General features: G+C 37.9%; 1 protein-coding gene across 4 annotated transcripts in view; it reads right to left on the bottom strand.

The window, feature by feature from the left end:
- Nucleotides 1-4,237: 4,237 nt before the first annotated feature.
- Nucleotides 4,238-16,163, bottom strand: part of TIPARP (TCDD inducible poly(ADP-ribose) polymerase) — a 28,952-nt gene continuing 17,026 nt past the window's right edge. For 3 of the 4 annotated variants that reach the window (XM_019946256.3, XM_019946255.3, XM_019946257.3), the window contains exons 3-6: nucleotides 13,994-14,186; nucleotides 12,213-12,373; nucleotides 7,020-7,298; nucleotides 4,238-6,335 (exon numbers count right to left, since the gene is read on the bottom strand). In XM_019946256.3, coding sequence (XP_019801815.2) covers nucleotides 5,888-6,335; nucleotides 7,020-7,298; nucleotides 12,213-12,373; nucleotides 13,994-14,186 — 1,081 coding nt within the window. In that variant the 3' untranslated portion in view covers nucleotides 4,238-5,887. The remainder of the gene's footprint in view (nucleotides 6,336-7,019; nucleotides 7,299-12,212; nucleotides 12,374-13,993; nucleotides 14,187-16,163) is intronic. The other variant, XM_004318312.4, reaches the window with a different exon arrangement.

Genomic DNA, 16,163 nt, shown 5'->3' with positions numbered 1-16,163 from the left:
AACAAATGTTTTCTAAATAGATGTGTACTCTTTCCTAGTAGGAACAAAAGATCACTCCAAAGAGGCTTGAATCTTCAAAGTAAACCCACTATTAGACAATCTCAGTGCTAACATTTTTCATCCCTACATCTTTTTCACCAACCATTTCTCAAAAGCAATTTGCTTTCTCTCCCGTCTTTCATGAAGACTGGGCTATCTGACCAACTACAGTGCTTGTCTTTATTCAGTCTTTAAATACCTCTTAGAAGAGGCCTTATTTTAAGTGAGGTTTGTCTTTGGTATGCATGTATACCACCCCTGGGAAGCCACGGGCGGGCAGTCTACTCTCTTGGGATTTCACATAACCTTTAAAAATTTCCAACAAGCGTTGGAATTTTTCATATTTGTAGTGTTCTTTTTAATTACTAATTTATATTAGAACAGCTTCCTGATGATTCAATATAATTTCTATTATATCTACTACTTGTATTAGCTTCCTATTGCTGTTGTTACAATTACCCAACTTGTAGCTTAAGATAACACAAATGTATTATCTTAAAAAGTTCTGGAGGCCAGAATTCCTAAAGTCAAGGTGTCAGCAGGGCTGCGTTCCTTCTGGAGGCTCTAAGGGAGCATGTTTCCTTACCTTTTCTAGCTCCTAAAGGCCACCTGCCTTCTTTGGCTCATGGCCTCATCCTCCATCTTCACAGTCAGCACCATAGCATCTTCCAATCTCTCTTGACCTTCTGCCTCACTCTTACAAGAACTCTTGTGATTACATTGGGCATCCTAGGATAATCCAGAATCATCTCCCCATCTCAAGACCCTTAAACATGTCTGCAAAGCCTTGATGCCATATAACATATTCATAGGTTCCTGGGATTAGGACTTGGATATTTTGGGGACGTTATTCAGCCTACCCTACTACTACTTCTATTATTACTACCACTGGCTAAAATTTGATTGTATACCATGAGCCAGGCACTATGCTGCTTTACATTCTTTATCTCAGTTAGTCCACAAGCCACACACTAAGATTGTGTAACTTTCTCAGACAGGCTTGTGACTAAGCCACTGCTCTCCGATGACAGTAATTCACTGCAAAATTGAGTAACAATGATTCACAAAATCTGCATTCCTACTCCTATCCAGCACTGACTTATATATGCCTACAAGTTAATTATAAATGAGACCACAAACTTGTGTTTTTAGAAAATGTAGTCATATGGGTAGAAATTTACATTTAGAAGAAGTTCAGCTACATTTATGAGTGGTTGGAACTAAAGCTTGTAGTTACTGGGTTCAGTTGGCTTAGATCATTGAGAGTAATTCTCATTAGATTTATGGCTGCTACTCCTAAGTGGAACAGTTCATTGAACTCAGCTTAGAAATTATGATTTAAATCCTTAACCAAGATACTATGAAATGCAAACCTTCAAGGAGGACCTTTGTCAGAAAAATGTGGGTTAATGCCCCCAATCCATCACTGCTCCTCAAAAAAATTTATAAACTGATGGTTACACAAGAATTTCATATTAGCATTGAAGAGTCTTGCATTATCATATAGTTGAATAGCACCTGTTTAGTGTTCTCTTGCCACTCAGATCTGTTAGATGCAGTCCTTAATGTGCTGTGAAACACTGAAGGGCAGCTGATGTATGTGGACATAAGGCCCCACAAATGACAATTTGGCACCTAAAACTTGTTATTTTAGAAGGGTTAGAGGCTCTTGAACACTGGGTTGAGCCTCTTAGCTGATTTGATTAAGGCTATTTTAGGACTGGATATGACTGAGATAGACATAAAACTTGAATATAGAAATAGTCTAGCCCAGTGGTTTCCAGCCTGTTGGCTGTAAACTTTAGCAGCATATGGGAGTTATCGTAAGGAGCCCATTAATCCATGTGAGCACTAAACGTTGCCTGTAGACTAAATATATCCTACATATCAAACGTAGATACTGTTGTGATGTTAATATGAATTTGCTTTAAAAGATCACTGAATTCATAGAAGCTTTTGGTCATTTTTCATCTTATTAATTAGGTACTTAAAAACAATTAAGCCCATAAAATTCTGACCTCATCAAAGTGGGTGGGCATCTTTGCTCTGGTTTGGAGGATTTAGCAGTGTTCATGAAACACTTCTAACACACAAATCTTCCACATTCATCTAAGATTAAAGCCTTAAAAGAGCTGCCATCTGAGAGTTCTATTCAGGTGTTAGTCTCCCAAAAAATATGCTGAAGAGTGAGTAAAGCAATAAAATAAGACCAACTAATGATGCTGATGAAACTCTTCGATAACATCTTTTTCTACCTATGATGATAGCTTATGAGTGAGGTAAGCAAGCTAAGGAAAAGTACTGTTTTATTTCTCTAACTTTCCTGCAATAAGAGTACCTAAGTCAATAAACTAGATGGGTCTGTTTTTAAAACACAACACTATCATTTCTAAGGAAAATGTTTCTGGCTTTTTTTTTTTTTTTTTTTTTACGTATACTTGATTTACAATGTCGTGCTAATTTCTGCTGTATAGCAAAGTGACTCAGTTACACACATGTATACATTCTTTGTTTATATCCTTTTCCATTATGGTTTATCCCAGGAGATTTGGTATAGTTCCCTGTGCTATACGGTAGGACCTTGTTTATGCATTCTAAATGTAATAGTTTGCATCTACCAACCCCAAACTCCCAATCCATCCCTCTCCCTCTCCCTGCCCCACTCCCCCTTGGCAACCACAAGTATGTTTTCTGCGTCTCTGTTTGTTTTGTAGATAGGTTCATTTGTGTCATATTTTAGATTCCACAGGTAAATGATATCATATGGTATTTGTCTGTCTTTCTTACTTCACTTGGTGTGATAATCTCTAGTTGCATCCATGTGGCTGCAGATGGCATTATTTCGTTCTTTTTTATGGCTAATATTCCATTGTATATATTTACCACATCTTCTTTATCCATTCATCTGTTGATGGACATTTAGGTTGTTTCCATGTATTGGCTATTGTGAATAGTGCTGCTATGAACACAGGGGTGCATGTATCTTTTTGAATTAGAGTTTTGTCTGGACATATGCCCAGGAGTGGGACTGCTGGATCATATGGTAATTCTATTTTAGTTTTTTGAGGAGCCTCCATACTGCTTCTGGCTCTTAATTTGTAAATAAACGCTATTGATTTGTACAGCACTTTACAAAAATTTGCATTATAGGATCTCAAAGTTGTAACATTCTTATCATTTGTAGTCTTAAAAAACCAAAAAAAAAAACCCTACAAAGATGAGTAAACTAACCACATGAAACCTTCTTACCTTCCTTAAATAAAGGAGGGAAAAAAAACCTGATTTAAACTGACCATATAGGACTGTTTGGGTATTGAATATATTCTTAAAGTCATTTTCAGACCTAGTATAACAAAAATTCCTCCTCAAAGATCAGTATTTCAGGCCCTAATAATTATTTTTATATCTAAGCCATTTACTAAAAAAGGTTAATAGCAAAATGTGGAGTTGGGTTTTAGAATTTATAAATACAAAGGCCCAATATTTATTAACTTTGCACACATAAACCTTCCTGTCTACAGAATTGTATGAACACTGGAATATCTTAGTTTGCAGACTCCCCCTGAAAATCTTAACCATAGTTTAAGAGTGAGTTGCAGCTTTCTGAAATGGTGTAAATTACAGCTGTGCCAGTAGGGAGATAGATTTACTGAATGCTTTTCAGTATGTTTTAAATCCATGGAACCATTACAAAATTTAGTCTGATTCCATAGTTCTTGTTTAGTTAGAACATACAATACTATACATGAATTTAAAAATCATTACACTGGAGAGAAAGTACTGTCAGAGAGGCTCACGTTTACCAGTTGGGTCACTTTAGGTTAGCTGAAAGCGGAGGTGCTTGAGAGCAGATGAGATTTTTACACTTCTTTTATTTCCTTCAGCACTTGTTGCAGGGGACAACCTGGTCATAGTTTCTACTACAGCAGTTTGCTGAAATAAAACTTGTCCCATTCCCTCAAGCACTTACCTGCAAAATAAAATATTCACTATTCTCTTGTGACTTACGGTTGACTGCCAGATAATGTATTTTTTGCTGATTATCAGAGCACAAGTGTTTAGGCAGCAGTTTCTGGTTAGGTCTGTTCATTCAGTCATTCAATCACACATCCATTCAAGCAACCGACCAGCATTTACAGATCACCCACTACGTGTTGAACGCAGCTGTCTTAAATGGAACCAAAACCACAAGAAAAAGTTTTAAAGAATTACCAGAACTTTTATTTTTGCTCAGTTTTATTAGAAAAATAAATATGTCATAAAGCTTTTTTTTTTCTTTAGGGAGAAAAAAACGGAACAAGTCTCATAAAATCAAATAAGCAACGGTAAGGTATCTTAACTTGAAAAAGATTGGGAATCACTGGTTTACAAGTTACAATTGAATGAAAGGACAACTGTACCAGCCTCAGTTGGCTGCTTCATGCCAATGGCAGCAAACAACAAGATCTACTAGGGCAAAATAAATTACTGTGTGGAAGCCCTGGTAAGTGCTTAAACAGGCCGAGTCACTGAGACATCAGGATAGATAGATCTTGCTTTCAACAACACAGAAGTTCCTGAAGGGTTGTGTGTAAATGAAATAACCACAAACATACTAGGGGAGCTTGGTACCTGAAAGAACTCGTGGTGAATTCTTCTGTGAACAACCACTACTGCTTTTATAAATCCAGGTCCACTTGCTTTACTTAAGGCGAAGTACACCAAGCTGCTGCCTCTCTGAGCTGAGGCAGTGGCATGTTCACCTAACACTGCTCCTGCTGGGCCAGGGGCACAATTTCCAAGTCTGTGTTTCTGTGAAGTAGTGTAAGATACAGAGTTGGCCAGGGAACCCAGCTGCACCTGGCAGAGCAGGCGGAAGGGTGGGAGCTCCACCTTGAACAATATTTCCATGTCAACAAAGACTTCTTTTGAGGGTCTACTTTGTGCAAAGCACAGTAAAAAACCTGACCAATTCAGTTACAGACGTACTTCCTTTCTCTAAAACCTTCGGTCAGGGCCTAGGTCTGGAACCCTAAAATAAAGTAATACTTCTAATTCTCCAGACTGGCTTTAACCAAATTAGATACGCAACTCCTTCAAACTGGGGTGGGATGATAATGAAAGAGACTGAGTTTTCCAATGCTGAAGTTTAACACGAGAATCACATTTCAGAGAACTAGTTAATGAAAAATTTTGCTGGTGACAAACTTTTCAAATGGTTCCTTTTTTTTCTTTCTTACTTCCTCTAAACAGAACTCTGAGTTCTCGGGTAAACTCTGCAGAACAGTTAAAGTCATTGATGTTCTCTGGTTGGGTGACATATTTCAGTCCTGCTGATAGAAATAGAAATTTCTTTCCACCCACCAGAATGTCATGAACTTATCCTACAGCACAGCAGTGATGCTTTGCACAGGGATTAAATATGGTAGTACTAGTTCCACTCAGTTTTAATCTTTGTAAATAAACAGAATCCTCACTTTGCTCACAGCCTCCGTTTCATTTGGCCAAACTTCTACCAGGCTTAAGCCACATGTAATTAGTTAGGCTGTTCAGTTTCTTTATAAAAAATGCTTCCAATAACACTGCTGCCTATATGTACAGGTGTGAATGAAAAGAGTATGCAATCTGTAGTCTTTTCCACACTGAGTACACTAACAACAATTAGTAAATAATTAAAGAATAAGTGGTCATTTTAAAACTTGTGTTTTTCCTTAAAAAAAAAATTTCACTTTCTAGCAACTTAAAAAAAATGGGTCTTAAAAGTGCCCTATTAATGTCAATGCTGTTCCCCACTCTGGCCCACCCATCCAAAACCTGCTACAAATGCTGGATTGAGTTTATACAAATAATTTATCAGTACCAAGATTTTTCAAATGGAAACAGTGTTACTGACTTCTTCATACTGGATAACAAAATAAGGGTAACTCTGGTCATCATTGAAGATGACAAAAATCTGAGGCTCAAAGAAATTATCCACACAAGAGTCATACAGGTCACTGGTGACACTTCCGGGATTCACGGGAGGGGGCCTTCTCATGCCATGGCTGCCCATCGTGTATCTGCCAGTTAGCACTTTAGCCAGAAACATGAAATGGACTCCTTTGGAGGACTTCTTAGAAAAGTTATGCGAGTAGCTTGCCTTCTTTGCAAAATAACTGCCTTGTCCAAACATTGTAGCATGCTTTCCACAGACTCGAGGGTCAAAGTTGTGCTTGCAGATTCCATCTACCACATCCTGGGATGTTCCATGAAATAAATGTCTCTCATTTATTATTCTGTCACGGCCAAACATTTTCCTGTTCATATACTCCTTTTTCCTAAGGCAAAGAGTGGACAGGGAATTCAGAAAAATGAGTAGATCAGTTTAATAGGCATGATATAGCCATAAACTTCTTTTTATGGTTTCAATGGGGAGGAAATGTTAAAGTAGCTACCAAGGGCAAAATCTCATCAAAGATCATACTAAAAGTTTAAACTTATCTTTTCCACTGCAGACAAGAAAAGCCCTTTCCCTTTTTTCTCCATCAACCATTTGTTCACCTGCTCTCTCTTCCATTTCAAATCTAGTTCTCACATCTTCTCAGGGTGACTTCCTTATCTAATTCCACCAACCTGAGAGTCTCTTAATTCTGAGGTTCCTCGAATCTACATGTATCCCCTCTGAATTACATTAATTTGTTGCTGACTTGAGAGGCAGCATAGTAAAGTGATTAAAAACAAGGCCTCTGGTGCTAGACTGCCTGGGTTCAAATTCCAGCACTGTATCATATTAGCTGTATGACCTGTGGCAAGTTACCAAACTTTTCTGTGACTCAGTTTCCTTTCTGTAAAATGCAGATTGTAATAATCTTTCTTGTAGGTCTGTTATGAGAATTATATGTGAGTTAAAATATATGAACAAATATGACATTAAGTTCTATGCAAGTCTCTACTATTATGTTCTGCATTTGTCATTAGCTACATCAAGAAAAGCTCTCAAACTTTTCATACTGCTGACTCACCTTTTATATTTCTCCCAAAGAAACTGGTTTTGGACTCTCAGTATTTGCAAAATTCTATATTTAAACTCAGGCACAGTCTTATGAAAAAGATTATAAATGATTCGATAACTTTTGTCCTCTGCAGAAACAGGCACTTGGATGAAGTCCTGAGATGGATGCATATACACCCAAGTTTCAGGGTAAAAGTTTGCTGAGGTGACCCCATCTGGGCAGATGATTTGTGATGATGAGGTTGCTTCAAGAGGCGGAGGTGCCTGTGTGGGAACACCACCAAGTGTCCTAGAAGGGAGAGGGAGAACGTCAATGTACAACCTCAGCAGTAAGGTGCTCTACATCAAAACCTCCATCTCACATACAGTGCTCTACAGCAGTATCTAATATTATAATTTGAATAGCTTCAATGCTTGTTTAAAAAAACAACATAGAAAATGCTATCAACTAAAGAAAAAAAAAAACCTTAGAGCTAACACTGCCTGTATAGAGATAACCTATTATTAGCTTCCCCTGGCCTCCTCCTTGTGGAGAAAACTCTGGAATGTACTGCTGCAAGGCAAGCAAGCAAGTGCCAATTTATAAATATCTTTACTTTCTGAATCCTGGATTCCTCTTTTGCCTATATAGTTATGCTCCGTTTCAAGGGAGGAACAATTTATATACGTTCCTCAAACTTTGCTGTACTAAGCACAAAACGTATCATTGCTAGAGGTTGTGTACATGGGGAAGCATAGTGAGTGGAGGCAAAGTGAAGCAGGGCAAGAGGGAGCTTACAGGGAGATGACAGAAAATATTAAAAATAAAAAGCTTATACTTTGGTTTTTGTATAAAAACAAACAAATCATGGAGTAGGCATTGAAAGTTGGCATTTGCTTCAGTTTTAAATGTCACATATAACAACAAAACCATCAATACAATTCAAATGTTATAGCTTCAGATGTGCTTAAGATGGAGCTAATTACTTTAAGCCCTAGACACTAGAATATCCTTGAACCTTAAATTCAGGTCTGTTACGTTGAAGGATGAGTTTAGACAAGCAGTTACTTATTCCTGCCTGATTAAATGATTTAAATCATTTTTCTTCGCCATTTTCAAAACAGAGCAAAACGGAAGAAGCAGAGAGAAAGATAATCCTGACCCTGAGACCCAGATTCAGGGCTGGGGTACTACTCCACTCATAAGCATACACTGGTCACGGGGAAGCCCTAAGTCTGCCAAATCATTAGGAAACTGAAATTTTCAGAAGAGCTTTGGGACACAGGTTACAACAATAGGTGAACATGCATCTAATCTCCAGGAGGATGTTTACCATCAGCCACCTTACACTAAGCACATACTGTGGACCAGGCACTTCACACCCAGTGTCACTACTCGTCATAACCCCACACAATGGCTTGGTTATTGGATACTTGGATACTGCTGTAGAGCACTTTTCAAATCAAGAAACTGCCAGCACAGCTAGTAAAGAACAGAGACAGCATATGAACCCAGGCCTATCTAGTTTCTAAGCACATACTCCTTGCATTTCCATATATTTCACAATTCACATGTACATATATTTTCTTCTTCTTCGTCTTCTTTTTTTATCTTTAAACAAGGCTTGAAAGTGATGGATGGATACCAGGATTGCAATTCAGGTCTGCCTGATTCCCACTACCATTGCCACTACCCCACAGCCTTTTGACTTTTAAGAGATGGCTTGCTATAGAGGTACAACCTGCCTCCTCTACCCCCCACCTCCTTCAAGTAGCTGCGCCTATGATTAATGTGCCTCAAAGTCCCTTTGTTAGACAGAGACAGAGTTCTGGGTGAATCCGGGGCTTGCAGAATCCCCCAGGTGCTTTTAAGTTCAGGAGCAGATCTAAAGGGGTGCCGTTTTCCCCAACCTTCATGACAGAGGGCACAACACTTCTTCTCTTCTGGAGCATTTTCACAAAGCCCTGACAGATTCCTCCAGAGCCTTCCTTCACTGGTACATTTTTTTGAAGAGAGGCCCCTACTGCTTTAATCAGACTCTGATAGGTCTGTAACTCCTTAAAAAGCCATCACCATTCTAGAGTAATGGTAGGAAACACAGACCATAAGCTGCTTATTTTTAGCTGTTCCCTCTATCCCTGCTCTGCAAAGTTCCCAGTATTGTTAGGGGTTGAAGTTACCAACAGAGGTTTCTGGATTGAAGGAGGAAGGTAAGATTCTCCCAACCACTGCCCAAAATAGGTTTTAGGCTGTCACAGCCATACTGAAAACGTGGCACTGACAATGGAAGAGACTGTTCCTTTTCCTTCTGCTAGCACTCCTGCCTAGAAATCAGTTTCACAAAATGAACGCTTCAAACGTCTCCTTTCCTTTTTCAGGGGACTGGGGGGGTCTATTATTTCCTTACACATGCTTGAAGATGAGCCTGTGTAAATAAATCCCATCTATCCTAAGACATTAAATCAGATTTTATGTATTTGGTTAAGCATCCATTCTTACCCATGGATGCTTACTTATAATAAGCCAACATCTTAATTGGGCTAAAACATAAAAATGTATACAGACATCTGTCTGATGGAACTCTACACTCTGGTTGCCATGGGTTAAAAATACATATTCTAAGCTTACAAATGTAGCTTTATTTTCCAAGAATGCTGAGTTTGTATTCAGCTCATGGATATTCCAATGACATACTGCGAGCTTCACACCGTAACCAGCCTTCTTTAGAGAGGCAAAGTCAAAGGCTACGGCACTTGTACTCAAGGGCCCCTGAAGAACAACTTTTCCTAATCCAAGGTCACCTTTTATCATTCTCCTTCCCTCCCCTGGCCATTCTGAAAGACGTTTCCTAACCTAACTTCAGTGATGAAGTAAAAATTAATTTTATCCTTTTTGGGGAGGAGTCAAAGAAATCCTCTCAGGCCTTCTCATGACCATGAGGTGATTGCACAGGGCAGATGTCCTTCCAGCTGAAATGGACTTCCAAACCTCTAAATCTGATATTTGTGTGCTTATGCAGCCTTAGCTCAAGTATTCTAAGAATATTAAAGAATAAGATCCTTTTTATCAGCCCTATTAAAAATCATCAAAGCACAGGAAAAAAATTTTAACTATGAGGAATGTTAGCTAAACTTGATTGTGGTAGCCATTTTACAACATATACATATATTAAGTCATTACGCTGTACATTTTCAACTTATACAGTGTTTTATGTCAATTATATATCAATAAAACTGGAAGGGGAAAAAAAGCAGGGAAACCCTCGTTTAAAAAGAGCCAAGCTTTTGCCATAATTCATGAACTAAGCCCCTGCCTCACCCTCCACCTCCCTACTCCAGCATTCCCAATTCTTAGGCCTCTCTGGTTCCCTGATAATTGTGGCCTTTTTGACACCTATGTTTTTCTTTGACCCTTTGTGTTTGCTAACACTTAAAAACAAAACTTTCTTCCTGGCTAAGATCACAGTCTCTCTAGAAATCTACTTCTGAAATCTGCTTTTTGGAATTAGTCTCCCTCCTCTTTCTGCCCTCTAGGCCAGCCCCAGACTCTAGGACAAACAGGAACTGAAGGCTGCATTTACCCATTCCACCCTGGTGAACTTGCTGCTTCTCTGCTCTTTTCCTCTTGAAATGTCTGCACTATCTCTTTGACTTGCTAAGCTCCTACTTTATACCTGATGATCACTGTTCCAGATAAGACTAAACTAGGAAGTTTTAAAAAGAAAAGAGTGACTTTCTTTGTTCTCTTGTAAGCCTATGTTATAAATAGGAAGGCTATATCTGTGGCATTAATTCTACTACTGCTCATATTATTTTTACAGTTCATACTTTTACAAAACAAGCCTAAGTTTACAAACAGGTGGGGGGAAGAGGGTATTCCGTAATTACTTAAGATGGAAACAAATCAACTTTCACTATTCTGTAAAACTCCCCCAACAATGCAGCACTTGAATGAGCATTCTTCCTCTCTCACAGAAGCTGCATCTCGCTTGATTGGCTCAGCATGCCAAGCTGCCGGTCTCACTAATGAGTTCTACTATCTCACTAGGAGGACAATATGTTCCTAACTACTGGACGCTGACACTATCTCCAGCTGTGCTAGTGAAATGGCATTTTTATTAGTTTCTAATAATAATTAAAAAAAACCTTACACTTGAACTAAGAAGAAAGCACATATTTACCTCAAGTCGATATATATATTTCTAAAATCTGCCTTATTAACAAATTGTTTTTGGGTACCTAGCATTTCAGGGATTTTTGTTTATATTTTGTTTTTAATGTTCCCATTGCAATCTCAGAATTAGAATCATTAACACTCTGCCATAATGATCTGGGAAAAACACACTTTGGCCTTGGAATAAAAAACTACTAGTAAGAATACAAAAGAAGATTTTTACCTCAAAGATCAGCAGAAGAGACCAACCAATATCACCCTAGACCTCCCCAATTCATAAAACCAAGTAAACCTAGTAGCATTTTAAAAGTCAAGCTCTAAATATGGTGTATCTGACTAGAGTAGATAATGATTTCCCTAGAGATACTACCTTTCAGACATGGCCTTGCTAATGGTAATGTGCCCCAGCTTTTGGGACCTATGGAGATGTGCCACTGGGCTCTCTGGAGAGGGAAAAGAAAAATGGCACTTGGGAAAATGGAAGGAGAGCTCACCTATAATTCAGAAGGATGAGTTCTGTCTTGACCTAAAAGTATGACAGGTAATTTTAGTGCATATTATAGGAAGATGGGGCTTACTGAGCAAATGAGAATGCAAATTATTTGAAAATGTGAATTCTTCCCATGCAAATTCACTCAAGGAAGAAGAATGGAGAACACCACCTTGAGGGACTCTCTCTCTACTTGCCAAGGCAGTTTACCTGGGCTGGGAAACAGTCCCATAACATGGAACGGTATCTCAATCTTCCATGAAGGAGGCAAATGCAAACTCTGCCTTATTCCAGATACGGTATAAGTACTTTTAGCTGTGGAAAAATGTTAACTCTGCTTTTCAGTTCAAAAAATTCAATAGGATACTCACTCTTTTAGTGTTGGGTTTTAACTGCAGCTTATCTGAACTACATTTTTTGAAGAATTAAATCTAAAGATAACTCAGAATTTTATATTCTAGAGGTAATAAGTTAGTCTTTTACAGTCTTTTTCTCTTTGGCATTAAGTGTACATTTACATAAAATGGAAGCAAAGATGAGACTTTCTGCTGGACACTTACTGTAAATATGGAAGCAGTATAAAACAGGAACGGAAGAGGGGTCTCCTTTTTATTTCTCTCCTGAAGAATGAGTTGTGAAGAATGTAGTGGTTGTTCCACATCATAAATCGGACCTCTTTCAAACCCCGAGAGTTGGCTTCTTCAATCAATCGAATAACAGACTATGGAGCAGAAAACAGAAGGTAAAGAAAAAAAAAGCAAGTTAAAAAAGCAATAAATGGTAAATAGTCACTATAAAATATGAAAAATGTTAATGTAACTAAAGGTAAAAATAGTTAACTTTGCTATTAACATCAGAAGTGTTTCAATAAAGTACAGTGAGTCAAATTACCTCCTGTTACATGTAGGAATTTTATTTTCTTTAAAGATTCAGAATAGAAAAATGCTTCCTGTTCAGAACATGGATTTCCACCTTATGAAACATGTGAAGGATTAGTCTATTCTATTTTGAGGCTATAAGAATGTCCTGGAGATTTTTTTTTTAATATTTCTTAAGGGATTTTCAGAACAGGATTAAAGATAGTAGTATATACAGTTCAAATAAACCAATTAAGTTCCAAACCCAAGAAACCTCTCTGAGGAAAAACACAGGGACAGTCCAACTATTCTGAGGATACATTTTAAACAGCCTCTTATTCTCTTTGAAAGGTATTAGATCCTAGTGACTACTTAAGAGACAGAAATTTTAACTCAATATTGTGTTTTACACTAATTAACATACTAGGTCATTTTCTTTTGCTATTGCCTTAAAAGAAAACCTAAGGTAGCTAAGTCAATTCTCCCTTTTTGTAATACTGGAAATGAACTTAATCAAATTGAAGAAGTCAGATCTTTGGAATGTGAAATTAATCTTTAAGTCCATTTCAGGGCATTTAAATGTGACTCAGAATTCTCACAGGCAAAATAAACCACCATCATTTTAAAACCTCGCTTTGTGATGGATGAACTATTCTTACCATCTCAGACTAAGGATGCATGTGCACATGTGATAGAATTTTAAATGACTGATCTGCCTGACCACAGTTCAGTAAACATTTTCAAGTACTTCTTCCAGGGGCTTAAGGGTGATTGTTTCCCCCTAGACTTCTAAACTGCTAATAGTGTAACACATGATCCAACCACCAGGAGCCAGATATAGCCAAAAGTTACACCAGTGCTCATCTCATTAAAATTACTCCAAAGGCGGCACTGAGTCTGAGTACTTACCACATTTAATACTTGGCTCCTATAGTATAAGATACTGGGAAGGGCTTCCCTGGTGGCGCAGTGGTTGAGAATCTGCCTGCTAATGCAGGGGACACAGGTTCGAGCCCTGGTCTGGGAAGATCCCACATGCCGCGGAGCAACTAGGCCCGTGAGCCATGGCCGCTGAGCCTGCGCGTCCAGAGCCTGTGCTCCGCAACAAGAGAGGCCACAACAGTGAGAGGCCCGCGCATCGCGATGAAGAGTAGCCCCCGCTTGCCTCAACTAGAGAAAGCCCTCGCACAGAAACGAAGACCCAACACAGCAAAAATAAATTAATTAATTAATAAACTCCTACCCCCTACAACTAAAAAAAAAAGAAAGAAAGAAAGATACTGGGAAAAGCATTTTCTGATAATAGTGGTATTCTATTTATGGGTTACAGATTAATGGAAAGAAATATATTTTCAGAAAAATCAAGAGAGAATAGCGTTACTCATATCAACAAGACTCAATTTTACATCCATAAGTTCTTTGATCTGTGGTTCTGTCTAGTCATTGTTGAGAAGGAACAGTGAAAGACAAAAATTTAAACGCACTTGGAAAAAAGAACCTGTAAATACCTCAGGATACTCTCTCCATCCAAAGTGGTCCCTACAGAAGAACTTCCAGACTGTGTGGTAAATAGAGTTGACATTGCTAGAGGGTGGTGTGGACAGCCTTCGTAGTTGGTCAAATTCAGTTGTTTCATACACATTCATGGCGTTCAAGTCTGCCCAAAATTCTTGTCCTCTAAAAAGACCCAAGAAAAAAAATGAACTGTTAATAAATAATGGAAATATCTAAACATCTCATGTGATATTACAAATATCTAGTATAGCATACTGTAGAATTTTCAAAGCTTGTCTTGTTTGGAGTAAAAGGACATCACTCCTGGTTTTTTCCCCATTTCGTATATGCCTTAAGACCAAAACGTGCAAGCCATGGAGTAGGGATTGATTCTATCCCTTAACATCACTGGCCTAAACCAATCAACACAGTCCCACCCTCCCTACCACAGTGGGATGAGCCAAACCTGGTCTCAACCAATCAGGGAGTCAGCTCTAAGATGAAGCTGCCACAGAAAGCAGAGAGAGAAACGAACTTCTCTTTTTCAAGAGGCATCAGTTTTCGTAAGTCAACATAGGAATACACAATATTGTCTGATGAAAGACAGGAAAAATAAAATGACCCCAGATGAGGCAAGTACTGCTAATCTACCTACCCAACATTAATATTGTCCTTTATCCTGTGGGTAGAAAAAAAAGTTGACGAAACATGGGAAAAAATAGTTTGGATTACTGTAAAGTTCAGCTATGAGAATAGTTTCGTCATTCTGTTATCTGGTCTGCTGCTGCTTAATAAGCACTTTACGTGTGTGTGTGTGTGTGTGTGTGTGTGTGTGTGTGGAAAAAATTATAAAGGGTGGTCTAAAAAATGTGTTCCTTTTTTTTTTTTTTAACATCTTTATTGGGGTATAATTGCTTTACAATGGTGTGTTAGTTTCTGACGTGTTCCTTTTTTAATGGAACTTCATCTAGTGTTTGAAACATCTAAACCGTTAATGGCAAAATGTTCATTTTATTTTTTCTCTCCATGTATATTTCAAAATTCCCCTAAGAAGACATAAAATAATAACATCACAGATATAAGCAGAGTGACTAAGCTTCCAAATACATTCTTCAACCACAGATTTCTAAATGACTGTCTATAACACACATCCAAATACTCCAGATCCAGTGGCACTCAGAACTGGCTCAGGTGAAATCCAGGTGTTTGGACGGATATTCCCAGTAATTAACATATTTCCTTTCAGTAAATCAAGATTTTGAAAAAGGTATTAATTTTGATCTATGGGTTTTGTTGGTTAGTATGATGCTCCAGACTGCTCTTCGAACATTTGTTTCAAGACTGTTAATAAGTATTCTAGGCAAAAAGCATTCTGTGGTCAAAAGTTTGAAAAACTTGGTTACACAAAGTTAAACGATTTACTTACTGCAGCCACTCCTCAGTCCCTTTAATATGCTAAGGTAGATATATTGAAGTACCATGATGAGGGCTAGAAGGTACTCTTCTAAACCTATGACAGTGCTCTGTCCCTTTTACCCATGAAGACCTATTAACATCTCTCACTAAACACCCTGGCAAATATGAGGAAAGAAAATACTTCCCACCCTCCACCCCAATGTTCACAATTTGTGAATCAGGTTCTATTTGAAAAAAGAAAAAAAAAGTCATATACCAACTGATGGTGCCATGGAGCACATAACTTGTAAAAAGCAGTATGTTCCTTAAAAAATTCCTAAAAAGCTTCCCAAAACCCTAATTTCTTGCTTAATTTCAAGTTAGGATTAGGATACCTAATTTCAACCTAACTAGTAGGATGTAGTCTTAAATGGAACATATAATTTTAAGTGTGAAATGGGAAGAAGACAATAAAATGTAGTTTACATCACATTTGAACACTACTTTGTTTAAAATTATTTATGGTCAAAAGGAATACTTAATCCAAAATTTTAAAAAACATTTCTGGGAAATTCTTCAAAAAAGAAAAACACTGAAAACTGGAACCCCTATATCTAAATTAAATTTCACAACAAGTTGCTTTAAACAATTTTTCCTTAACTTTAGGAGAATCTGATGTTATCACTGAGTGGAGAGATATTAACCTCCTTCTCCCTGTTAAGATCATTTCCAGTTTCTAAACAGATTTTCCTATTTTAAGTTTAT

This window comes from Tursiops truncatus, chromosome 4 (genome assembly GCF_011762595.2).
Source record: "Tursiops truncatus isolate mTurTru1 chromosome 4, mTurTru1.mat.Y, whole genome shotgun sequence".
NCBI lineage: Eukaryota > Metazoa > Chordata > Mammalia > Artiodactyla > Delphinidae > Tursiops > Tursiops truncatus.
This window is presented reverse-complemented; position numbering and strand designations above follow the sequence as displayed.